We start from the raw sequence: 26,286 nt of genomic DNA on the forward strand, positions 1-26,286 counted from the left end.
GTCGTTGAGGTTCTTGTGCAGATGCATGAGGGTAGCCGGTCGTCGGCCTGTGATTTCCCCGAGGCTGGAGGTGAAAGCGTGCTCACGTGTGTGGTTGTGCCAAGGATGCCTACCTAAGTAGGTCCATGGACTGGAAAGAACGCCCGCAGGTCCACGGGAACATCCTCCACCATCACAACAGCTGTGCACACGACTGTGCACGCCAACTCCCACCGACGACGGAGCTGAACACGTCTCTAGTCTCGATAGTCCCAGTGGTTCCTGGCCGCTGCGTGGTTCCCCTTGTTCCTGCAGTGGTCGCTGGCGGCTGGCCACAGATCGGCGAGAACTATTCGGTACCTCCACCTTGCTGCTGCTCCCACGCACCGGCGGCCCACGTCTTACGCACCACTCCTCTGCGCTTCAACGAGCTGCTCCTATCAGTCGCCTCCCCGTTGTGTAGATGACGTTGGCTGCATAACAACTGCGCTACTCCTCACGAGAACCTCTCTAGCGGGCTCCTATGTGTTAGGCTCGGCGCCCGAACCTCCGGACACAATCTTCACCGGTGTATCCACACGCCCAGGTGGCTATCCATGCGCCGTAGTCCGCTTTCTTGGAGACCGTTTGCACACATGAATTACCTCATCGAGTCCAATTATAGGTGTTCGTCTTCGCTCCACTTTCTATTCGTTTCGAGGCATTGGGCAACCAATTCGACATTCTCCAGGAATATGCTGGCACTGCCAAAGAGCAATGACGGTGCAACTCGTACCTCTTCTGCGACGCGTCCAGGTTTGCATCTTCCGGAGGTCTGTCCATGCTAGAACCTTGTTTCCTGTACCTGCAGGTCGCAATTCCTGCCGTCTAACCCTTTTCGTCCGACCGGCAGACTTTAGCTGGAGCCCCACCTAGTTGTCTTCCCCAATTCAACTTTAACTAGGGCAATTTGCAAGCTGAAGAACATCTGCTACAAAGCCGAATGCGGGTTCAACAAAGCCGATGCACACAGCAACTCGGAAGCCCTCCGGATCCGCCCTCGCTAGGCTTTAGACTTTGGTTTCACCATTAAGGCGTACGGGATGCAACGGCTATTGACAGCGGTAGCCACGGTCTCGCTGTACTGAATTTCCAACAACTGTAGGAGATCGACCCGGAACCTTAGGCTTTCCCTGACGATATCGCGTTTCATATTTGCCTGTAACGTCTGGAGCCAATTCTTGAAAGACTCTGAAAGATATTCAGTAACTCTTGTTTCATGTTCAATGTTTTAGGCCATCTGTATCAGTGTTTTCTTTACAACTGCTGATGTGGTCTGTAGTGGATAAGTCCGAACTGAGAACCATCCCACCAATGGAGTGAATGTGGCGTCCTCGCTTGCCGACCTTGGCAACTGGCGGACATACTATCCCTCCATCCCGGTGGTTCAACGCGGGCAAACGCAGCCACAGTCGTACCCGTCTCAACAAGAGACGCTCTCGCCTTTTCATGCAACGGGACACTGGCGGATCTATCGAACTTTATCTCACCTTTTGTGGAGATAGCAGCAGATGCAAAAGTACGAGCACCTGTCCCATCAGCTTGATAGGTCAGACGGCGAGTACTCCAAAACGCGGTCAAGCTCCGGTCGGGGTGCGAGATTCGCTTAACTCTAACAAAGTCCTTGCAGGTAGAACTACCTAGGTACCTGGTTGTCGGTTGAAGAGCGACTCCCATATCTGGTAAGCGACCACTGCTTAGGTACAGCAGTCTATCGATAATCCTCACTTTAGCCTCTCTTTGGTGTGAGCGTGGAACGACTGTGAGGTCCAGACGACCGTCAGCTTCGAATCTTGAATGGAGGCGTCAAGCTCACCATGCAAAAATGCTCTCAACGGGCTGTCTAAGTTCCGGCCCGCAGTCCTGAACCTTACGCAACATCAGAATTTTCTTTGATACATGGATTCGCAGCGCTGCCACGGCACGTCTTTCACATAGTCTCGTCATACACGTATTCTGAAGTCAACAACTTATGGGCGGCTCATTTGGAGTACTCATGCAGCTCTTCATCTTGTTTCTCCATGGGCAACTTGCAAAAAAAAAGAGGGGTAACCTGCATGGACGGGAACTCCACCACTGTTCAACAAAGCTCCAGCCCGGGTTCAGGAGACCAGGGACCTTGTTTACCCTCTCGTTGACGCCTAAATTCTGGGCTTGCGAGCAAGTTCGGATGCAAACAGTCTCTGACAGCCATGAATTGCCATTGGGGGATGTGAACAGCTGGGCAGGAACGGAGGAACCCTAGAAACGAACTCTGTTATGTTCATATGCCGGTTTCGATCGTACATGTGCTTTGCAGCACTCATGGGTCATGGGGTGGTGAGAACCGACAGAGAATGCGCCAGCCAACACCGAGTGTGTACCATTGGCGCCTCGTTGGCTGTCTTCCAATTGCTATTATTCCGTCTCGCTCTTCACCACAGTACCGACAGAGAGAGCGATGTCATCTTCTCTGTCCCAATCCCCAGCTCATCTCTTAGGAGTTGCGCTGGTGGCTCACGGGCCGTGAAACATGGATTAGAATCCTTCGGCTGGCGATCGAAGAGCCACCAACACCACTATGAGCCGCCCCGTGGCGTGAACTGCAAATTTCATCACTGGTCAAAGCGTTAGACGCACGGCGGTCCCGTGATGCACATTCCTCTTCGGCTGGTCCCTCGAAGGGGCAGGTGTGGGAGGGGCCAAAAGGGTCATCTTTCATAACCCTGAAAGCCATGTGGGTATAGACGCCATGCATGTCGCGCACACCGAATAACACAATACTGTAGTCAAACGGGGCTGAAGTACCGACCGCCTTTTGCTTGTTGACCTCATTCCATCGAATAGGCCCTACATCGGGATGCTGAAGTCAAAATCCGATGACTTGACATCGTCGTCCAACAAATCGAATACAGAAATATAACGTGTGCATCTTTGAACAGATCCTATGACAGATCAGCGCTCCTTCTAGTCCGCAAGGATCGAGACTAGTTTACTAATGTTGCTGTAACGCCTGCAACTGCCGTTGGTCCATGCAGTAGAGAAAAGCAAATATATACAACAAGCCACCATACGAGCTTAATCTCGTTTGCGAACAAGGCAAGCATCGCAACATGCACGATGGTAATCTCAAGCTGCAGGTACGATCGAAATGCTGGCACACCGTATCCAGGCCAGACCGTGTCGCCGGAAAGAATAAGCAAAATGGCCCGGATGGTTTTGCTTTACGTATCGAAATCAGGTGACTTGCATGCCAACGCATGTATCTTTACATGAGAGAAGGATAGAACTGTGGATTTGGGAGAAGAAGCACCATAGAAGATGGTTCCAGAACACCAATTCTACCCTGCGCTTCGCCCGTGCTAGGAGGTCTTCTATCAACTTTGTTTTGCCGCCACTGTATTACTGAGACAGATAGTCTAGACGACACGATGAAGTATACCTCGCGTCGAGAACGCAGTCTGCTTGTTCATCAACTTGTTGCACGAACCAGGGCCAAGCGGTAAGCTTGTAGCGCTGAAACCGTGAGTGGTGGTCAAGCCAAGCAGTGAACAGCCATACCCTACAATTCGGCCGAAGACCACACCACCCCTAACCTCCGCACACGCTCTGAACAGAGCCCATCATGCCATATTACAACTCCGTGTATGCCTGCCGCGCCGATCGCGGCACATCCCAAGCACCACGTCGCAACCATACTTCCGCAAACGGGCTGACCCTCCCAATCAAGCAACAGATCTACGACCTAAACATTACCCCAATCGAACACGCGGCTACATGAAGCCGTTCCCCAAGGCCGAAAAAGTGACAGAAGTGACAGCCAGCATGTACAAAAACGTGCGCGCCGTTGCGCGAGTCCGCGTGCACCGAAGAGAAGCCGTGGTATTACACCGACTGGATGATCGCTTTCGCTCCGTTTTCTCGACGTTGACACGAGCCCTCGCCTCCCCCTACCTACCCTACCCCTCCCCTGTCGTGAACATATCTCCCGTGTCCCGAGTGTGTGGTGAGTTTGAGATCAGAGCGCTGAGGGCTTACGAGTTCGATATGGTTTTGAGATGCAAGTTCTAGATGTACGGCGTGGCGCCGAGTGGTGAGTCTGGCCGTCTGAGACACTGGCGGGGATGCGGCAGGTTCCAGTTGGGTATACTTACGTCTTCTATGTGCGTACTTCGTGTGCCGTTGTTGCTTACCAACGCAGGGAACCTGAGGGGCTGCCGGGAAGTGGAGGACGAGCTGACGACCGTCTTCTTGTTGGGACGAACAGGCCGGGGAGACGATGGCTCGCTTGCTGCTGGCGCTCGTGATCGCCTTGCTGTGGGCAAGCGAGTGAGGCCGTGGTTTCTTCGCACTGATGGTCCTTCGAGCCCGGAGTGGTGATCTTCGCATACTAAGACCGAAAGTGAGCGCAGGGTGGAAAGTAAGGCTGACGTACTCATTGGGGAAACTTCGGGCTATAGGTTATATGCCATAAGTGTACCAATGCGCACTATATACCACATTCTTTGATAAGGGTAAGTCATGAGCTCCGTCTCGAAGACAACTCCCCTGCTGCGATAGAAAAAGGGAGAGGACTAGTCGTACACATCGATCGCCGATTGAGGAGTGATATCAAGCTAACCCGGCTGCTACCGAGACCACTAGATTGGATAATATGGCTGTTTGTGTATATAGAATCCTTCGCGTAACGTCCAGGATATCTGCAGCGTTTTGCTTCCACGACATTTCCAGAATTCAGCAAGCTCTGGCCTATTTGCGGGTACAAATCGCGCGATCGATAGTCTTCTTGATGAAATTATTTCGATTTCTCAGCGTCCATCCTGCGATTGTTAGCGCGTTGTCCTAGTCCTATAAATTGGCCGAGTGGGAGGAGTACGCTTCCGTGGGCTTCACCACGACGGCGGAACATAGACGAGCTGATGAGGTCAGTTTGGTCCGTATCATTACCCGTGTCTTGTTGTGATATCTCCTGCGAAGACTTCCAAGGCAGCTGGACTTGTTGTTGAGCCAGACTTCACTGTCATGTGTCGCCGTCCATCGGCGATCCAGCAGCTTAACAAGGTAACCGGAGATGATGAAAGTTTTGTTTGCTCGTTCTGTGTGGTATTCCATATATACAATCCCGCAGTAACGAAGCCCGAAGCAACCGGTACGCCCTTGTCTGTATGCGCTTCCTTTCAACACCACCTCTTAGTGTCCCTCCTCGTGGTGGCCCTTATCCTCGAAGAACAGTTGCTCGGCAACAAGGTATCCAGCGAATGCAACGGTGGCTATGCCGAGGCCGGGGAAGGAGCCCTTGAAGCGGTTGAAGCGGGTGAAGGGTCCGGTGTATCGCCATTGCTCACTGGGAAGGTAAGTATGTGTGGTATAGGGCATGTCCGTGATATAAAGCATACTATCGTGCCCATGGGTCGCCCTTGGTACCGTTCGCAGAGGCAGCGGCGAACTTCTTGGGGTCGAAGCCGGTGATGGAGGGGCGTGGTGCCATGGTGATGGAGCTGGCATAGTCAGCAATTGTTGCGCGCAGAGAAGAACATATCAATTGAGCGCGTATGGTGTGCTTACGTACTCTATGAGCCTCGTGAGCAGCTGGTGTGAGGCAAGGCGGTTGTGGAAGCTGGCGTCGGTGGTTCCTGGACCATCGTCAGTCGCATCTCGACATGTCTTGGCGGCGAGCGATCATACGCACGGCCTCCGCACGTCGTCAACTGCGGTTGCTCTCCCCACACCATTCACACATCGCCCGCACCCCATCGCTATCACCACCCCAGACGCGTTCGTACAGCCTGAGGATATTCCACGACTATCGCGAGCTTCATCTAGGCATCCAAGAAGACCCATCATTCCGTCACCTGCTCGAACATCCACGGGATCCACCTCACCCACGCACACGCGAATCGTCGCAACCACTACAGCAGCTTCACAATGCCGCCTCACGGGGGCCGCTTCCCCGGCCACAACCTCTCGAATCCCTTCGCGCATCTCTCGGGCCCAATACCACAGCAGCAACAGCAACCGCTGCACCAGCAACACCAGCAGCAGAACATGCAACATGGAGGCTTCGGCGGCGGCAACCAGGCACACAATCTGAACCTCTTCGGCCAACACCAGGGCGGCTTCCAATCAAATGCACCGCTGGGTGGTGGACTGGGCGGCGCCGGGCTTGGGGCAGCAGCAGCAATTGGCGGGGCAGGCGGAGGCACAGGACTCGACGGGCATGAAGCGCGTATGAGATTTGCCCACGGCGCGCAAATACAAGAGAATGCTGCTCGTGGTCAGGACGGTGCTAAAGGCATTGCAGGACAGCGGATACGGGAAGTCTGGCGGTCGAATCTGCACCAGGAGATGGACATGCTACGCTCGCTCATCGATCAGTACCCCTACATCAGCATGGTCAGTATACCATTTTTCCACCAGCCGGTCGGACAGCTCTTGCTTGGGAGCTTTGTCTGATGCGTGTAAAGTCAGCTGTCAACGGTGGCGCGACGTCTTCTTTTGATGGGGTAGTTTCCATTCTACCTCTCCCTTCCCTCCATGGACTTGTTGCTCACTCTTTGAATAGGACACCGAGTTCCCCGGTGTTGTCGCGCGGCCTATCGGAGACTTCAACTCAAAAGCCTCATATCACTACCAGACCGTGCGCTGCAACGTCGACTTGCTCAAGATCATCCAACTCGGCGTCACCCTCTTCAACGTACAAGGCGACATCCCGCCATCGCATCTCGACATTACAGACCTAAACTACAAGCCAAAATCGTTGCAGCGACATGCAAACAACATCGTCGTCTGCCCATGCACATGGTCCTTCAACTTCCAGTTCTCCCTCGAAGATGACATGTACAACGAGGAGTCAATACAGATGCTTAAGAAGTCTGGCGCCGATTTCGAAAAGCACAAGGAGCTAGGCATCGACCCTGTCGAGTTTGGTTCATTACTCACCACGTCGGGCATGACTCTGTCGGAAGATGTCAACTGGATATCGTTTCATAGTGGTTACGACTTCGCATACATGCTCAAGATGCTCACCTCACAATCGCTACCCGAGGATGAGGATACGTACCGCAAGCTCGTCAATGTCTTCTTCCCCAAGTTACTCGATGTCAAGTACCTTTGGCGACATGCGAACAACCTTGTTCGGCGCGGCGTTATCGGATCGACTGCGACCAATATACTCAACAATCTAGGCACAAAGTCCGGCCTTCAAGATCTCGCCGATGAGCTCGGTTGCCAGCGTGTGGGCAACTCACATACAGCAGGATCCGACGCATGGCTGACAGGTGTCGTTTTCTGGGACATGAAGAAGAAGATCTTCGACGGAACCATTCCCGACGAGATGAGCGGCCACATGTGGGGTCTCACTGGTGTCGGACCACCAGCCAGCGCAACAGCGCAACAAGCTGTCATTGCCGCACAGGGGGCTTCGCAAGGCTTAACAGGCTTCCAACAAGGTGTTAACAACACCTTCTATCCCGGAAACGCAAGGCACGGCGTCGACGGCCCAAGCACACCCACAAACCACCCAGCTGGTTTGGCGTCGAATACTCCTGGACCCACAGGCATGATGACCCCGGGCGGATACGGCGGCTACGGCAACAAGTAGGATAGTGGCCATTTGCGGAATGAAGGAGAGTCTTCCAAATCTCCCCTTCTGAGCCCAGGCCGTGGTGACTTGTCATACAGCGAGTTTCTGCCAGGCAACAATTCGCATGGTGCCGGTGGCCATTTTTGCAAAGGAAGATAGTATCCCGAAAATGCCTTTCTAAGGCTGAGCCTTGTTCGTCAGCCACACAATCGCTTACCCAGTGGCCATTGGCATGAGGGATATTACTATCCCGAAAACCCTGTTTTGAGACGGCATCGTCGTGGCCGATCGCACAACAGTCACTCATCTGGTCCCTCTAATCATCGCGGTCGCGGAGGTCATTCTTGGACTGGCTATCGGGGTGGCGGCAACATGGGCGTGCCACATAGTGCTTGAACGATGAGGGCGGATCACATGTTTGAGAGTAGTTATCCTCGTCTTGGGGTGGTTTAAAAAGGGACTCGGACGGGTTGGCGTAGGATAGCATTGTACGATACCCGGGTTAGTGTGTAGCAAGTGCGGACCGTACTAGATCGTATGGTCAATGTTATTCTTGCATTCATCGACCACTTGTACAGAAAAGCGCGTGACAGATATTGAGTGTACTGTTCGCTTCCCAGCACGGGGCTGGCATAGATATCAACAACGAATCGTGCAAAAGAGTATAGCATTTGCTTGTAACAAAGCAAAAAAATTGTTGCAGACGAGTTCTCCAGTGTGGGACATCTACATGTTGAACCTTGTCCTCTGCTTCTCCATGCGGCCCTTCCACTGCCACTCCTGGCCACTCTTGAATTGGATACCGCGATCTATCCTGCGGAGCTTGAGTGTCATCCTCGGTCTGTTCATTCACGTTAGCAGTCTACTCCTGATGATATATATGAAGATAAAGTAAAACTTACCCAATCTCCTGCATACCCACTTTAACATCCTCCACACCCGGAAGCGGCTTGCCATCCGACCCCACGATAGGTTTCTCAGTCTCGCGCTTATCCCTAAACACATAGCGATGTCTCCTCACGAAGATGTAATCGCGCTGATTGTGCAGCGTGAGGACCTGGCGCCCTTCCAACTCTGGTTTCGCAGGGAACATGTTCTGGAAGAGGTGGGCTGTGAGGATACCGAGGGGAGTTTTGAATTGATTCAGGATGAGCTCGGGGTAGTGTCCGGTGTCGTTTGCGTGGCGGGGCAGCTTCTTTCCCTCGACCCAGTTTGTGAGGGAGAAGTGGAAATGCGGTCCGTCGGGTAGGGTGACAATGTCGAGGCCGTCGGGCTTCTTCTCGTGCTCGGCTTGCATGAGGATTACGAGGGCTGTGTAGCCGCGTGCGCTGGCGAAACCGGCGATTTCCTTGACGCTGTACTTGTGTGCGTGGACGTGCTGGGTCCGTCTTATGTAGGTGCTGTTGGGGAAGAGGGAGGTGAGGATCTCGGCCTCTTTGTGCAGCGTCGAGTTGATGCTGGTTGTGATGAGGATCTGGGGGTCGTCGGTGCGCGGGTTGAATATCGAGGGGAACTTTTGCTTGAGGAATTCGGGCGAGAGTTCGAGGTTTGTTGCTGTGGATGTGGCGCTGGGACTGGAGGCGCGTTTCCCGGGTTTGGAAGAGGCGGCGTCGGAGTCTAGGTCGGAATCGTTGGAGTTGAGAGAGGGCTCGGATTCGGAGTCGTCGAGCATGCTGTCTGCTTCGTCGTCCTGGCTGTCGTCCGAGTTGGCTCCGCCTGCTTTTTGGTCGCGCTTCTTCAGTTTCGCTAGTATGCCCTCCTCCTCGCCGTCTTCGCCATTCTCGCCATCCTTCTGTGCTGCTTCCTCTTGCTCCACCTTTCTCCTCTTTGCCAGTCTCTCCACATCAATGGCCCAACCCAGCGCATCTTCTTCGTCGCCGACTGGCTCGTCCCATACTCGCTTGCCGTCGATGGTCGCAGGCTTGTTTTGTGCTAACCGCTCCTCTCGTAGCGCAGGGTTCTTGTCTTCCTCGCGCTTGCGACGGAGTCTTGCGTCTCGTTTTTCTGATTCGCGCGCCTTCTTGATGGAGAGATGCGCCGCCTGTCTGCGCAGTTTGTTCTTGGGCTTGATCCCAGAGGCGACATTGGGGCTCTTAGAGAAGGCCATGTTGAAGCGAGGTCACGTTACTGGTCCGTATTGGAGTGTATGGTCTGGTGTGTGTCGCACTGGCCGTCGAGTTCGCAAGACGGCGCTGCTCAACTTTTCGGTGGAGCCGCGGCCTGTGCTTTTCCGCAATCTTGGCGCGCCACACATTAGCAGAGCCTCAGGCGTGTCGAGATTCGAAGCATCGCTTTTCTTGATTTCCGTGCCCGAAGTTTGTAGGCCTTTTGTACATTAGACCACGTCGCTCATTAGTGTTCTCTTGTCGCATGCAAGAGAGGAGCCGTAGTATATGCGCCGCCTAATTCCAGTGCGCGTCCCCCAACTTGCTGCGCGTCTGCCTTTACGTAGGCCCGTCCAATATCGTGCCCCACCTCCGCCGACTCATCCCACCAAGCACTTCTCGTCCACACCACCCCTCTTGCGATACAAGGTCACCCTGCCCCAGCGGAAGAACGTCGCCATGCCGAGCGATACCACGACACACAAGGGCAAGCCCTTCGAGCGCGCTGCCTTCGAGCAGCTTATGAAGGTGAGTGCGACTGTCCAAACACTGCCCAGTCATGCTAACAACAGCCATTGTAGCACAAATACTTCTATGCGCCCTCGTTCGACATCTACGGTGGTGTCGCCGGCCTCTACGATTACGGCCCGCCCGGCTCTGCCCTCACCGACAACATCGTCGACATATGGCGCGAGCATTTCGTCCTCGAGGAGGATATGCTCAAGGTCGAGCCCACGATCCTCACCACACACGAGGTCCTCAAGACCTCCGGTCACGTAGACAAGTTCGCCGACTGGATGTGCAAGGACCCCAAGACGGGTGAGATCTTCCGAGCCGATCACTTGGTCGAAGAGGTTCTCGAGGCCAGGTTGAAGGGCGACAAGGAGGCACGCGGCCAGAAGGTCGAGGCTGAGGAGGAGGATCCCAAGAAGAAAAAGAAGAAGGTCAAGAACATCTCGGCCGTCAAGCTTGAGGACTCCATGGTCAGGGAGATCGAGGAGGTGCTGGCCAAGATTGACAACTACAACGGCGAAGAGCTCGGCCTCCTCATGAAGAAGTACGACATCAAGAACCCCGCTACCAACGGCGAACTCCTACCGCCCGTCGCATTCAACCTTATGTTCCAAACCTCCATCGGCCCCTCATCCAATCTGCCCGCATACCTGCGTCCTGAGACCGCCCAGGGTCAGTTCGTCAACTTCCAGAAGTTGCTAGACCACAACAACCAGCAAATGCCCTTCGCCTCTGCCTCCATCGGCAAGTCGTTCCGTAACGAAATCTCCCCGCGACAGGGTCTGCTACGTGTGCGAGAATTCCTAATGGCTGAGATCGAGCACTTTGTCGACCCCGAGGGCGGCAAGAAACACCCACGCTTCGAGGAGGTCAAGGATGTTGAGCTTGAGCTGCTCAACCGGGACGTACAGCTTTCAGGCAAGACTACTGTTGAGACCACCAAGATTGGCAAGGCTGTCGAGACGGGTCTGGTCGACAACGAGACACTGGGTTACTTCTTGGCCCGTATTCAGCTGTTCTTGCTCAAGCTCGGCGTCGACCCAAAGAAGATTCGTTTTAGACAGCACATGGCCAATGAAATGGCCCATTACGCTGCCGACTGCTGGGACGCTGAGCTGCTCACATCATACGGCTGGATCGAGTGTGTCGGTTGTGCTGACCGTAGCGCATACGATCTCTCAGTCCACATGAAGAAGACCGGTGCACCTCTGATTGTCCGTGAAACACTAAAGGAGCCAAAGAAGGTTGAAGAGTGGCAATGCCAACTCGACAAGAAGAAGTTCGGTCCCACCTTCAAGAAGGATGGTAAGACTGTCGAAGCGGCCATCGAAGCACTGTCGCAAGATCTCCGTGAGAAGCTATCTCTAGACCTAGAGAAGGAGGGCAAGATCGTCATTGACGTTCCTGAAGTTGGCGATGGCAAGGTCGAGGTACCAAAGGAGCTCATCACCATATCGAAGCAGACCCGAGTAGAACACACACGGGAATACACACCAAACGTCATCGAGCCGTCATTTGGTATTGGCCGTATATTCTACGTAAGTACCGATGCGTTGAGAGCCATGTATACCTTGCTGACTGAACCAGGCTCTATGTGAACATGTTTACTGGACCCGTGAGGACGACGAAGCCAAGGCTGTCCTGTCCTTCCCTCCGGCCGTCGCACCTACCAAGGTACTTATCGTGCCGCTCAGCTCAAACCCAGACTTCGATCCGTTTGTACGGAAACTGAAGGACAAACTGCGGAAGATTGGTGTCTCCAACCGCGTCGACGCTTCCGGTGCCTCAATCGGCAAGCGCTATGCCGTAAGTAATCCATTTACCCTGTAGTTTCGATCAGAGTCTAACACGTCCCAGCGTAACGATGAGCTTGGTACACCTCTCGGCATCACCGTCGACTTCCAGTCCATCAAGGACAACACATTCACACTCAGAGACCGAGACACTACTGGCCAAGTGCGCGCAAGCCTAGAGGAGATTGCCCAGGCCGTTGCGAACATCGTGAGGGGTGAAGAGAGCTGGTCAGATGTTGCCGCACGGTTACCCAAGTTTGAGGGCCAAGAGGTCGACTGATTGTATAGAGCATGTCTGTAGAAGAACTGCGTCCTAATGAGAAACGTAGCCTATGTATTAGAATTGACGTCACATTGACATTGAATCGGAAAACTCCAGCATATTCCGCCTGCCAATGTTGTCGCTCGCTCCTTCCGTGTATCACACCGTGATGTGTAATTCGCCTGCGCCGCAACTGTGCGTTCAGTACTTTAGCACACCGCACTTCGCACCACCTTTCAATCTCACCTTTTTCTTCACAGACAACTCTCCTGCTTACTTTGGCCCGCTATGTAAATCTCCTAACCTCGGGCACATGGACGCGGCACGGATGCGCATCAGAAAGAGTAGGGGGCCTGCAAATCAGCCTCACTCTGGTTGCACCTCCCGGGATCCGGGTTGTCCGGCACCTTTCCCGTATACTGCAGGATCGACCGACCGACTTCACAGCTGGAATGCTCCTCGATAGGCTGGTCGGTCATTGCTGTCTATCACTTGCTGTGTATGGTTTTTGATGGAGACAAAAGATAGATTACTCCTACCAGCACCAGCAGCTTGATACCCCGGCATCCCTGGTCGCCAACCCGTCGATTTTCTGGTTCGTACATCGGGCGACACCCGCTGCATCTGCTAGGATCAAACGTGACTAGCAATGACTCGTCCGCGTCGACCTTACTCCTCTGCGTGCTAGGTGAGAAAAGTCTCCGAGGAGGATGGTGTGAGACGAAGTAAAGCAAAAGGCCTCGAAGCAAATGTGCTCTACACATTGTTTAAAAAGCTACAAGATAGTGCATTCACTCCCGGCAGTCCGGTTGACGATCTACTGGATCCGCTCCGCTGGCGCCGGTAGCATGGCCGCACCGTCAAAAAGCCCGGCGCCAAAAGTCTGTGCCTAGAGCCCAGCTGAGACGTCTAGGACTCTGCTCTCCGCGGTAGTATCAGCAAGAGGCTGCTTCATTTTGGTTCTGGACTTGTGCTACGACCTTTTGTGACATGCTGCAAGCCGGCAGCAGGGTCTGGGTTCTTACGCGCTAATACCTGCGAACACGTAGCACGAACCGGAGATTGCGTTGTAACATAGCGATGGACGCATTCATGTCGCCAACGGGTGGACTCAGTATCAGCGCATCCCTTCGTCAATCATTCCGCCCGAAGGTCGAACATAGATAGCCTGCTGTCTAAAGCTGGGTTGGTAATTCGTCCGTGTCATAGCCAACATGGTTAGAAGTCAGCCGGCAGCTGAGCCTGCGTACCGTTCGTGTGGCTGTTCAGAGTCTTATGAGCATCGGTCGAGGCCTAATTCTTAGCAACCAGAGGTATTGGCGGTCCTGACCACCTCTTACTAACGTGCTGCAACACGTCTACGTCGGTCGCCCGCGTACCATCAACTATCGCGTCAGTCACCCACATAGCGCGATTTCCTCTACCGCCTGCAGATCTTCTCGCCGTAAGTCGCCCGTTTCCGTTTACGGTCCAGCACATGTAGACCGTATACGCAGTACCCACGCGCCCCCAGCATCAAGCGACCATCGCTTAGCATGCAGAACCTCAGCTTTTAGCACCCATTTGCTAGGGTACTACGGATGCAGCACATACCCAAGAGACGAATGATTTCTACTTCTTCCGTCTACCTATCATTCTTGTCTTATTTGTTTAACGAGAACTGTCAGATCTTTTGCATCGGCTTTCCGAGACCATGGACGAGGGACAGCCACCACCCGGCGACGTGGTTGCCCCTCTCACAGGCGCTCCACTCAAACGCCGACGGGCTGACTCGGAGAGTATCTCGTCGATCGAGTCTAAGTACGTTGCTATCTTCTGTTCTTGCAGTTATTTGCCACTCTGCGTTGTGACGTGGTCGTTGGGGCACCTGGGTAGATCCACTCGGCAGTCTCCAAGGATCAACAACGATTGCTGTAGCCTTACCGGTGATCACCCACCAAATACCATCGCACGGTGTACAAAGCTGACGCTTATGTCGACAGTCGCTCTGTCCGCACATTAGCTTCCGATGATCTAGAATATTTCCATGAAAATGGACGAACGTACGGCAATGAAACGTACTACCTACCATGCGTATACAAGCAGCATAACGACTTCGTAGAGCAGGATCGTCTGTCGCTACAGCATGAAATCTTCGTCCGAGCACTTCATGGCAAGCTTACCACTGCGAAATTATTGCCTACTACCCGAAGAATACTCGACTTGGGCACTGGACCAGGTCACTGGGCTGTTGCCATGGCGCGTCAATACCCGCACGCGGAGGTTGTCGGAATTGACATGACGGAATGGGATATAGACACCACCGAAGCCACGTTGGGCGATGCCAGGGTGACATGGGAGCTGGACGACCTTGACGTCTGGGGAAAAGAGATGGATGTCGACCAGCTGATCAACCAGCTCGCTACTCTAGATCTAGCCAATGAATTGGCTAATCGGACTCCCATTGACGCGCTGAGGAAGCCCAAGTCAACGGTCGATCTCAGTCAGCAAGGAAGGGAGCCTACGCCCGAGGAGCATTTGACTATTGATCTCTCAACACTTACCCCTCAGCCTGAACCTGGCTGGCACTTTAGCGACTCCTTTGAGCTCATACATCTACGAAACATGAAGGGCTCTTTTACGCACTGGGAAGACGTATATGCCGAGATCTACAAGAGCCTTTCACCCGGTGGATGTATTGAACTCGCAGATTGGGATCTCGGCCAAGTGCCCATGGGCCCAGGGGAGATCACAGCAGCAAACATACCCATGCCTACCCTACGGAAACTCTACGTGGCGTTCATGGAAGCATCGTTTAAATCTGGCCGTCCACTCGGCCTCTTCTACATGCACCACACCTATCTCGAAGAAGCAGGCTTCGAAGACGTCCAAACGACCCAAGTCAACGTGCCGGTCGGACAATGGCCAAAAGACGAAGCGCAGCGATCGCTTGGCAAGATGATGTTTGTGCTTGGCATGGAGATGTTTGAACCGGTTTGCTTGAGGCTCTTGACGCAGTGGGGAAGTAAGACGAGGGTTTGGACGGCGGAGGAGTTGAGAGCTGATATCTTGGTCGCGCAACAAGAGATACATGATTATGTTGAGCGGTCAGAACGAGGGGAGGTGGAGGGGTGGTGTGCAAGCTTCAAGTGGGTTACCGCTAGGAAAAGCTGGCACGCGGAGAAGTGACCTCGGGAGTGATCGGATGTGTTTGTTGTTACTGGCATTTTTGAGGAAGGTGGTAACGTTGATTGGATCACGGTATCATGAGGCACGACTACTTTGCAGAAAACATCTCCGCTATAATGCACATCGACTGATACCGCGCTTGACCGTACCTCACCGACATAATGGGCTTTCACTTTGCAGAACTCGTCCTTGAGTATTTGAGTTTGCATCGATGGACTACCAAGGAAGATGGAAACGGAAGTCACCACCCATCATTCCAGCCGAGCACGGCAAGCACGCTGGTCGTACAGAAACGATCAAGTTCGGAAGGTGGAGCCGTAGCGATGACATATATTCAAGTAACGACGCCGTAAGTCCGCATTTGCATAGCTTGATACCCTCAAACGTCCAAAGATGTCTACAAACCTCTCAGCCAACGAGCTCTTCAACGTCAACGGCATAGTAGCCGTCATCACAGGAGGCGGAACTGGTAGCCCACCCACATACGAACCCAACAGCACTCCTCTAACAACACCAGGCATCGGGTTGATGATGGCCAAAGCCCTAGCAGCCAACGGCGCCCACCGCATCTACATCGTAGGCCGCCGTCCAGAGGTCCTCCACTCGGCCGCCAAAAGCATCAACCCAGAAACCGTCATTCCACTCCCCGGCGACGTCACCTCACGCGAATCTCTTCTCTCAATCGCAAAGCACGTCGAGACCGAGACAGGCTACATCAACCTCCTAATCTGCAACGCAGGCATCATGGGCCCGAAGCCGCTCAAAGCAGCACCAGGATGCGCCGCGCCGTCCGTCGCAGAGTACGCAGCACACGCGCTCGAGACGCCCATGGCCGACTTTACCAACACGTATACAGTGAACAACACGGCGGTATATTATACGGCGCTGTCCTTCCTAACGCTCCTCGACGCGGGAAACAGCAGGAAAACCACCCACGCTGATGTCCGTTCTCAAATTATAACGACATCGAGTATCGGCGGGTTCTCGCGTTTACCCGGCGCGTCGTTCGCTTACAACAGCAGTAAAGCGGCTGTTACGCATATGACCAAGATGCTGGCTACGGCGTTTGTGCCTTACGGTATCCGTTGTAATGTACTTGCACCGGGCATTTTCCCGTCAGAGCTCGCGATGGGCATTATTGGGTCGTTGGAGAAGGGACCCAATGGGGAGGTGGATAGGAGTGTTGTACCGGAGGGCAGGACGGGTAAGGAGGAGGATATTGCGGGCGCGGTGTTGTGGATGGCGGGAAGGGCTGGGGGGTATTTGAATGGGAGTGTGGTTGTGGTTGATGGGGGGAGGTTGGGTATGTTGGCTTCTACGTATTGATGTTGTTAGCAGGAAGGTCTCGAGATGGGATTGTTTGTTTCTTGCATAGTCATTGTGGAATTCGAGATGGATATAGTCTAGGGAGACTGCATGGTGTTTACATTAGGCGTGTACCCTGAGTGACGCAAGCCGCCCCCACTAGCGCGTTTCTCCCTGCATTTGCGGAGTTGAAGACACACCTCCGAAGACGCTTGCCAAACCTCGACTACCATGCGCGCGTGCTGACCACGCGACCATGCCTGCTCCAACACACAGGCTCAATTCCAATGAGCTGTTGAATTCGCCTGGTTTCCTAGACGCGGCCGCGCGCTTCTGGCAGGTGAGCGAATTCACAATGAGGCGTGGTTTACGCATGGATAGAGATAGCTAACACACATCTGCAGCGCTCGTATGCCTCGGATTATGTTGGCATTGCCATCTTAGTATGCGGGTACATACTGGTGCGTAATCAGAATACCGGAATGAACCCTCAAGGTTTCAACAAGAAAGCAAGACTGACAAACTAGGCACAGATACAATTCCTCGCCGAGCCCTTCCACCGCATGTTCTTCCTCGACAACCTCGCCATCAACTACCCCCACGCAGAACACGAACGCGTCCCCGTCTCCTGGCTCTTCATCTACGCCGGCGCCGTGCCCCTCGGCATCCTCATCGCCTGGGCCCTTGTCCTGCGCCCTGGAACGCACAAAGCGCACGTCACAATCCTCGGCTGGTTCATCAGCATGATCCTCACCATGTTCATAACGGATGTGATCAAGAATGCCGTCGGTCGCCCCCGCCCCGATCTCATTGCGAGATGCAAACCCGCTCCTGGCACGCCCGCACACCAACTCGTCACCTTTGACGTCTGCACCGAAACGAATCATCACGTTTTACACGACGGGTGGCGCAGTTTCCCAAGCGGACATAGTAGTTTCTCCTTCAGCGGACTCGGCTACCTCGCCCTCTTCATCGCAGGCCAATGCCACGTCTACCGCCCACGCGCCGACCTCGCTCGCGTCCTCCTCGCCCTCGCACCCCTGCTTGGCGCAGCGCTTATTGCGATTTCGCGTTGTGAAGACTATAGGCATGATGTTTATGACGTTAGTGTGGGGTCGGTGCTGGGTATGGCTGTGGCGCATTATACGTATAGGAGGTATTATCCGGCACTGCGCAATCGGGGGTGTGCGGAGCCGTTTCCTAATCCCGCGGATGAGAAGGGCTGGGGGAAGGTCAAGGGGGATGAGGAGAGTTTGAGGAATGCGGAGGAGTTTGAACTGAGTGATTTGGAGGAGGGGGATGAGGAGGGGAGGATGTTGAATGGGCGGCGGTAAGGGATACGTGCAATTATCTAAAGAAGCTATATCAAGGTCTGGGGATCGGCATATCTACGACACAGTATGTTTGGGCCTATGTATGCGCCATTACCGGAGTAATCAAAGCCATTCGACCCATAGTATACGCGCAGACAGCCCCGTTATCATTCAAGACTGACATGCCCTTTAACCAGACCGTGCCCTTCATTGAGAACTAGAGGTCCTTCTGCCAGACGTCCCTCAGATTCCACGGCCGTAATATACGGATTGTGAGCTGCTCAAAGGAGATGATGTCCCTCTCAAGCCTCGTATTTCCAGAATAAGCTTCTCACGTTCATCTGTGTACCGTTGCTTGTCTATGTCGTCTGCAGCCGATGCTCCTCTTCTTTCTATCTGATCAAGCCGGCGATTTTCCGCCTGATCTAGTTCGATGATCAGGCGAGGTAGTTCCTTGGCGCGGATCTGGGAAGCAGCATCGGTTAGGCTCGTTGGGCTTACTGTTGCTTGTCAATTAGTCAGAAAATGTAATAGTAACAGAAGGGATGACTGATGCTCACCAGGAGTAGCCGTGGTACGCGGAGATTTTCGCATGGAGAGAAACAAACGTTTCAGCCAGGACACCGGTCCGCGTCTCGCTTTTGTTTTCCCATGTAGCGCGTCGTCACTTGCCGGTGTAAGAGGTGCTTCAACTGATTGTAGGTGAATGATGGGAGATAATCTGGGTACGATACTGGATGCAGCAGCTTTCGTTTTCTCACGCAGCGTGACGCTTGCCTGTGCAATAGAGGCTTCGACTGATCGTAGGTGAATGACGGGAGACAAGCTGGGTACTGTACTAGAGGCGGCAGACATTATCGTGGCAAGGCCATGCTCAAAGATGCTCAGGTCATCAACGGTCGCCTCATCCAGAATTACGTCAAACTGCAGACTTTCCAAAATGTAAAATCGGACCCTCTTGGTTTTCCAGTGTGTCATGTACTTTCGAGGAGGGAGGAGTCTTGTGTTGGCCATAGAAATTTTCGATTTGTATACACCGATTGTCACGTCTGCGTAGGCCCTTGTGTACTCCAGTGATCCGTCGGCCAACATAAGCTCTTCGCAACCGTATTCGAACTCAAGTTGATGTTTCGTAGCATACTCGCCACTGACCAAGGCGACATTGGACCCAGTGTCTGCAGTTGCCACTGTTTCCCGCCCTAGAATGGCGCATGGAACTTGATTTGTCGTACTTCCCAAAGCACCCAAATACAGAGAGCGCTTCCACGTCGTCGGAAGATCTACCATGCGCGATGTGTATCTGGTGATGGTCTCTGTGGCCTGAAGGAAGGTCATGCCGATGAGCACTGGCAGGGCCAAGCGTTCGAACACGTTGAAACGGCAGGTCATAGAAGCTGCTTCGGAGCCTACCTTTCTAGCGAACTGAACCGCCACAACTACATGACCCACGGCCTTGATGATCTTGCCATTCGGGAGCTGAAAGCCTGACTCCATATCGGAGCTCAGATCGATGGTATACCCCAGCTCTGTTGCTTTGGCACGAGACATGTGGTTATCATGCGTTCCAGTGTCGTAGCAGGTCATAACCTCTTGCAATCCTCCGTGGGCTTCGAGAAGTAGTGGAAGACCTCGACGGCGTCCTTTGACGTGGGTGCCCTCTTTTGTCCTCCTAGCTCTTTCCTCTGCTGCGATGTCTTGAACGCGTGCTTCAGTTTCGCGAAGTCGTTCTTCTGACACGTGCTGTTGATCCCGTATCTGTTGATCCAGTACCTGTTGATGTGTTCGGGCTTTGTCTTCTTCTATGATTAGATCAAGCTCTTCCATCGCTGGAGTCAATCGAGCTTGCTCTACTCCTGGATCGTGGCTCGAGAAGCCATCGAAGACAAAATCTTGCGACTTGACGCCAGCGCTGACAAAGATCAAGGCATCCGCGGTATCTTCGAGACTTTCATCACACTTTGTAATATTTGCTGAAGTTCCATGTGCAAGGTCGTCTAGTTGAGGAGAGGACCTTCCTCTTGACATGTACGTACCAGAAGCCGAGTCGTATGAGGGCCCATTAGTTCCGAGCTTTGGCTTGACAGTTTCTCGATACTGGACGTATTCCTGATACCAGATCTGCAAAAGGTACGTTTAAGCATTTGTTTTGCAAAAGCCCTGGGTTACGCTGTCATACCTTGTCGAAGCTTTCTTTGTAGCCTTCGGGAAGTAGGTTCGACGGGGTAGAATAACCCGATAGCAAATCTAGTGCTTGTTGACGTGGATCGGAAGCCATTGGTTCGGAAAGTGTGCAGATGATGTAGAGATAGTGAGTTTTCGATGACGTAAATCGCCACCTGCAGCAAATGGGCGTAGAGTTTTCTCACGAGTCGCAACCTGGGAATACGCTGGTTTGTTTGGGGTTCACTCAAAGGTGATGGCACCGCACCCGTATTGATGAACACAAAGTTGTGTATGCCTGTACGTGTAAAACGCACAAAGATGCGACAAGAAGATTTTCGCCTGTGGGCGAAACTGGTGGCTGGCTGGTAAGTTACTTGGCATGCCATATGCGATGCGGGGTTCTTCACCGGTCTGTGTTGCCAGCAAGGCAGAATCCGGACGTGCTTGCGTCGCGCGGGTCTCTCATCGCCACAACAACCTCACCGAATCCACGATGCCGACCTCTGATCTTGGTGTTATGCGGCCTCTGGATGGATATCCCTCACTTGCAGAAGATATCGCAAGCGACCCAGATCGAACGTCTTTGGTATTTAGACGTTTTGATAAGCTTGCTGTGCGTAATTTGCTCTATCTTCAAAGTGAGCTGGTTGAACTCGAGGCGATGCAAGTACGCAGTGGATCAGTTCGAATTCTTCGAGACGACCTGCTAATATCGGATGCCAATAGGAACAGCTGGATAGCGAAGATAGAAGCTATAAGACTAATGATCTGGCTACCGGAAGATGTGCTATGAACTGGGAGGCGTTCAGGAGTGCTGCAAATGACCCTGCAAACATCAAACAACGGAATCGGATGGATCTAATGGAAACCATACGGAAGAAAATGAAAGAGTATAGTAATACCTGATGCCAATCTAGACTCTCAAATGACGCGCTGAGAATGTCGAAGGGAAGGCACTGCTGTCCGAAAGCCAAGTGGCGCAACTTGCACCGCCCCCAATACGCACTTTTGACGCTATTCATCATGCGTCAACACGCTACAATAAAGTCTCAAATCAGCGAGACTCAATCTTCGGAGGCCATAGTGCTATCCTGTATGAAAGAGACGATGATCTGGTTCTTTTGAAACAGCCCGCTTACGAGGATCGTGTAACGACATTCGTACAGCGATATCTTCCAGTCCTCTTTTTGGCACGTATGACCTAATAATCACTACACTTACGGCGAGCTGACGTAGAGCGCGAAGGCAGAGAGACGAGAGAATGGTATGGCATACGTGCCAGAAAAGAGAATAGCAAGGTTCGTGACGATCTTCAGCGTCATCATCGCAGTCGTCCTGCTCTTCGTCGCGATATTGGTCCTGTATTATGTCGACAATCCCACAACGAAGCTGATCATGATCGGCGTATTTATGTTGTTGTTCGCTGGAAGCGTTAGTATCTTCACTGCTGCGAAGCGATCCGAGGTTTTCGCAGCCACGGCCGCGTAAGTTCAAGGGCCTCCATCTCGGTTTCGACGGCTAACTCTATGTCAGCTACGCAGCGGTGCTGGTGGTCTTCGTAAGTGGGAATCTTGGCTCGAGCAGTTCTGGGGTGACGGCGCGTGGATAGGTGTCGGTGCGACAGCCGATATCTCGGTTCCGCACTTTGTATCTTAGCGTCGGCTTGTTGGTGATAATGTTGTCTGCTTTGCGCATCAGTGCAACTATCAAGTTGTAGGAAGCTGGTCTTTCGAAGCGGTGCATCACACGGAACCCTTCAGTTCAAGTTGAATTAGATGGGATAGTAGTACAAGGCCCTTCCCTACACAATGACGCATGCCATGGCCACCGGGACGTGCACTAGCGCGTTCTGAACGCGTTGGACCCTTCTCGGGATTTCTTCTGATCCTCGAACCACGAACGTCAACTCTCTTCTGTGCTGCTCTGACCGCCTCTTGCCCATTCTCTTTGGAGCTCCACCCCCATTTGCATCCCAATATCCGGCGAGAACTCTTCACGCAGCTTCGTCACGATGTTGTACGCTGCGCTGGATCGCGGCGACAGATATTCGGAAAAGCCACCTCCGTCACTAGCTCTCTCCGTACAATGAAACAATATCGTCGGGTCGAGATGGTTAAATGGTGAGTTGTCTGCATACTTGAGCGATAGGCATTTCGTCAAGATCAGCCTCATACCCTCTACCGACTTCAGGTGGGCCTCGATGGCAGGTTCGAAGCAAAGCGGTCGTTGACGGGCAAATTCTAGTACTAGTCCCGCAATGCCGGCAGCGATGGGGGTAGCGCAGGATGTTCCTACCATTCTCTTGAAACCATCCACTGAATCTTCCGAAGGAAGGTGCAAAGGATATGTCGATCTCACCGCCTCGCCCAGGGCAGTAAACCTGGCTTTATCTCTGAGTTGTGGAGGGTTGAACTTGGACGGATTGCCATGAACATCCGCTGCATCGACGGCAATGACTTCCAATGCGCGAGCTGGATACGCCATGCCAGCTTTTGTTCGAATGCCTTCATTTGAACTCGCCGCGAAGAGTAGCACACTACTAGCTCTTGCACGCTCGATGGCCGCCCGAAGTCCGAGATCACTGTTCTCATCCCAGCCTAAACTCATACTTATGATATCGACCTTCTTCTTCTCGACAGCGTCGTTAATGGCCTCCGCCACGTACTTTCTGTTGATCGCCTCGTTACCTTCGCAGACCCTGTACACATACACATCTGCGTACGGACAGACAGTGAGGATTACACCAGCGGCATGGGTACCGTGGCCTTTACTATCGCAATTCCAGGGCAGGGCCGGATCCAGCTGCTTTCCTAGCTTCACTCGTGGACTCTTCATTAGCGGCGGGACTGGGCCTCGAGCAGCGCTCTTGGCAACTCCACTGTCGAGCACAGCGATCTTTACACGTCGCTCGGTCTTTTTCTGCTTGAAGGAGTCATCCTGGTATCTGTCTAGCAAGACGTGTGCATGGTTGCGCAGGTTCTCGAACCAACTGTCGGCTATAACCTCACTATGCATCGTTAACGAGATGTCCTACACCTAAGATACCGCGATACTTACTCCTGGGCACTCCAATTCTTGATCGGGGTAACAAGCGATGTGGGCACGCTTCTCTTCAAATCGCCAACGGATGAGGCACGCTTGTGTTTTGCGTCTCCCGTCTCTAATACTCGCAAGCTACCTTTGCTCAATAGGTCGTTGGAACGCACTTTCCTCACTTTGGAAACGGGCCCTGGTTCATCAAAATCGTGATGCCATCCACCAGGCACGAAAGTATCTCTTCTCTCAGCCTCGAATATCTTTGCGCGGATGACGGGAACAGATTCGGATCGCACATGAGGCTCAGGTTGCGTTTCGATCGAAGGTTGAGCATCAGACATGCTCTTTTCTCGTTTTGATCCTTCCATCAATGCAACAAACTCTGGGGTGTTTAAGGTGGGCGTTGAGGCCCACGGCGGAGTTGTTGGAACAAGCAGGTCAACAAACTGCATCGTCTGCCTCCCTAACCAGGACATTGAAGTGCGGACTATGTGGTCTTTTGCAGGCATGCTCTCTGTCCCGGCAGGTTGCTCCACGATTGGCTCGAATTGTGTTGTGCGTCCCAGTATCTGATGCCCAACCGGAACTTCGGACTTTGCGGTGGGTTCCGGAGCAATACACTCTGCCGATAGCACTGTTTGGAGGTGACATTTTTCTCCTAGTGTTGTACTTTGTCCCTCAACAGCAGCTCTAGCGTTACCCATCTCTTCGCTGTTGCGTGTCTCGAGCCCTTTTAGAGTTTCTGCGAGCGCATCCAGTTGTTGCAAGATCGACTTGGCCTCTTCTTCCTGTTTCCTTTTGGCCGCCATCTCTCTATCGCGCGTGGCTTGCCTCGCAGACTCTTCATGCTTTCTCTCGTCTTCTGCCTTGCGCGCTTGTATCTTTCTTGCTTCCTCCTGTTGGGCTTTCATCTCTTTCTCGCGCGCTTTCTCAGCGGCCTCTCTCTTTGCGTCTTCGTCCTCTTGTAGTCGTTTCTCTTCCTCCTTTCTTAACCGTGCTGACTCAGCTTCCTCTTGCCTGTCTTTAGCCTCTCGAGCTCGTTTCTTCTCAGCTGCCTCCTTCTTTGCAGCCTCGTTCTGTTTTCGTCTTTTCTCCTCTTCCTCTTGCAACTGTACTAACTGTACTGCCTCCCTCTTTGCGTCTTCGTCCTGTTTCCGCTTTTTCTCTTCCTGATCTTTGACCTTACGAGCCTGTATTTTTTTCGCTTCCTCTTGTTGGACCTTCATAGCTTGCTCATGCGCTTCCTCAGCTGCCTGTCTCTTTGCATCTTCATTCAATTTTCGTCTTCTTTCTTCCTCTAGTAACCGTACTCGCTCAGCTTCCTCTTGTCGAGCCTTCTGTAACCGTACTCGTTCAGCCTCCTGTTGTCGGGCTTTCTCCACTCGTGACCGTTTTCGCTCGGCCTCCTCTTCCCTGGCTTTAGCCTCTCGAATTCGAATTTCCTCAACTCTCTTTATTCTGAGCTCTTCTTCTCTCCTTCTTCTCTGATCCGCTGCTGAGGCAGCCAGCTGCCGTGCTTTAGCTTGCTCCTTTTGGTCTGCAGCCTCTTGTAGACGCGTCTTCTCGGCTTCCTGGGCTTTGACCTCCTCCTCCCTCTGTCTTCTTTCTTCCGCTGCCGAGGCAGCCTGTCGTCTTGCCTTTTCTTTCTGTCGATCAACCCTGGTTTTGCAGTTCTTGAGCGAGATCTCTGCGTCTCCAAGATAATCTTGGTACTCAGGCGATGATCTGGCTTTACATGACTTCAAGCGGAGGATGTCGACCACCTGGCTAAATTTCTCCATGGCATCGTCGTACTTCTTCAGATCACGCAACTCTCGGCCCAGGTTGTATCTGACTTTTACGGACTCGATGTGGTCTTTTCCTAGGCTCGCTTCCGCTCTTTGCAAGGTCGTCATATTGAGATTTATTGCTCCCATGATGTCGCGATCTGTACCAGACGCGTACATAGCCGACGCCAGATCAGCTCGATCTATACATCTTTGCACCGCTGACTTCGGTGTGGTCTTATCGTCAACCACCGCTTGGAACCAATGAACCGCATTCGGATAGTCTTTGTTTAGTAAGTAGGTTCTCGCAACTCGTCGTTGAGCCTCCAGGTGGCTTGCTTTAGCGGCCTGTGCTGGGGCGCTAATCGTACGAGAAGGGCCCTGAAGCTGTTTGTAACGCTCGAGAGTCCAGTGCTCATTCTTCAGTTCGCACGATATCGCCCTGTGAAATTTCCCTGCCTTGGTAAGGCTGTCGGCCAAGCGCTCACGTAAGTTTAAAGTCTGTTGGCCGAGATTCCCGTGGTGTTGTTCGGCGAGCTCTACTGCCTTCTCCCATATTGTGATTACATCTGGGTACACAGTCTGACCTTCATTTTCAGCTCTGATCTCGAGTCCTTCGGCCTCAGAAATGAGTTTGTTGATTTGGTCATCCAGCGTCATTTCAGGAGGGGGGCCTTCCGCCACTCCTCCTCACTCGTCTTCGCGCCGTATCGGTTCTTAATTATTAATCCGAAGATGCGTTGTAACGTTTAACCAAGGGTAGCGACGCCGTCTACGAGTGTTCTGTCGTCGTGCGAAGTCAGGCTCGTTCGATCGAACCCCTACCTGGCGTAATGCTCAAAGTGTTGGTAACTTGGCACGCAAGATAAGGAGGGAATATTTGCGTGCTTCCTCAATCCGGGCGCATTATCGATGTGTAAGAGATCTCAGCCGTTCTGCGGGCCGCACGAAGTCATCCGGGCTGCGGCGAGGTGGGGGCTGAAGGATGATGGCTCGCCTGCATACCCAACCTGGGCCAAGCGGATATGCAGATGCTCAGCGTAACGCCGGGTGTACTGACCGGTTTGAACCACGCCCCGCCTCGATTTGCGGCACAGTCGTATCTCGATAGCAGCCAGCCTTCGCATTTCGGCGCTTCTTTGTACCTTGGGCAGGCTGTGTAGCTTCAGCCTTCATCACGATGCGAACTAGGCTGCCCACATGCCCGCCCTCAAGCTTGCGCCTCAAAGACAGTCATGGTTGACAGCACCGCCATTGGAATGCTCAGATCAATCGCAAGCGCA

General features: G+C 53.1%; 7 protein-coding genes across 7 annotated transcripts; 4 read left to right on the plus strand and 3 right to left on the minus strand.

Annotated features, from left to right (window-relative positions):
- Positions 1–5,187: 5,187 nt before the first annotated feature.
- J4E93_007426 (uncharacterized protein) lies at positions 5,188–5,485 on the minus strand (the record flags this gene model as incomplete). The annotated part of the gene is made up of 2 exons (XM_049345334.1): positions 5,188–5,341; positions 5,394–5,485. 2 exons carry the CDS (start codon positions 5,483–5,485, stop codon positions 5,188–5,190), a joined length of 246 nt encoding a protein of 81 aa, XP_049197564.1.
- Positions 5,486–5,922: 437 nt separating this feature from the next.
- Positions 5,923–7,597, plus strand: J4E93_007427 (uncharacterized protein; the record flags this gene model as incomplete). The annotated part of the gene is made up of 2 exons (XM_049345335.1): positions 5,923–6,390; positions 6,560–7,597. The coding sequence occupies 2 exons, from the start codon at positions 5,923–5,925 to the stop codon at positions 7,595–7,597; spliced, it is 1,506 nt and encodes a 501-aa protein (XP_049197565.1).
- Positions 7,598–10,143: 2,546 nt separating this feature from the next.
- Positions 10,144–12,270, plus strand: GRS1 (Glycine--tRNA ligase 1, mitochondrial; the record flags this gene model as incomplete). Its single annotated transcript, XM_049345336.1, has 4 exons — positions 10,144–10,212; positions 10,266–11,735; positions 11,785–12,003; positions 12,055–12,270. The coding sequence occupies 4 exons, from the start codon at positions 10,144–10,146 to the stop codon at positions 12,268–12,270; spliced, it is 1,974 nt and encodes a 657-aa protein (XP_049197566.1).
- Positions 12,271–14,321: 2,051 nt separating this feature from the next.
- Positions 14,322–15,420, plus strand: J4E93_007429 (uncharacterized protein; the record flags this gene model as incomplete). The annotated part of the gene is made up of 2 exons (XM_049345337.1): positions 14,322–14,325; positions 14,354–15,420. The coding sequence occupies 2 exons, from the start codon at positions 14,322–14,324 to the stop codon at positions 15,418–15,420; spliced, it is 1,071 nt and encodes a 356-aa protein (XP_049197567.1).
- A 393-nt stretch (positions 15,421–15,813) lies between these two features.
- J4E93_007430 (uncharacterized protein) lies at positions 15,814–18,059 on the plus strand (the record flags this gene model as incomplete). Its single annotated transcript, XM_049345338.1, has 2 exons — positions 15,814–16,290; positions 17,253–18,059. 2 exons carry the CDS (start codon positions 15,814–15,816, stop codon positions 18,057–18,059), a joined length of 1,284 nt encoding a protein of 427 aa, XP_049197568.1.
- Positions 18,060–18,281: 222 nt separating this feature from the next.
- J4E93_007431 (uncharacterized protein) lies at positions 18,282–20,313 on the minus strand (the record flags this gene model as incomplete). Its single annotated transcript, XM_049345339.1, has 4 exons — positions 18,282–18,538; positions 18,599–19,237; positions 19,283–20,156; positions 20,215–20,313. 4 exons carry the CDS (start codon positions 20,311–20,313, stop codon positions 18,282–18,284), a joined length of 1,869 nt encoding a protein of 622 aa, XP_049197569.1.
- A 1,790-nt stretch (positions 20,314–22,103) lies between these two features.
- On the minus strand, positions 22,104–25,663 carry J4E93_007432 (uncharacterized protein; the record flags this gene model as incomplete). Its single annotated transcript, XM_049345340.1, has 2 exons — positions 22,104–23,208; positions 23,259–25,663. The coding sequence occupies 2 exons, from the start codon at positions 25,661–25,663 to the stop codon at positions 22,104–22,106; spliced, it is 3,510 nt and encodes a 1,169-aa protein (XP_049197570.1).
- Between the last annotated feature and the right edge of the window lie 623 nt (positions 25,664–26,286).

This window comes from Alternaria ventricosa, assembly GCF_023758065.1.
Source record: "Alternaria ventricosa strain BMP 2768 chromosome Unknown scaffold_13, whole genome shotgun sequence".
Lineage (NCBI taxonomy): Eukaryota > Fungi > Ascomycota > Dothideomycetes > Pleosporales > Pleosporaceae > Alternaria > Alternaria ventricosa.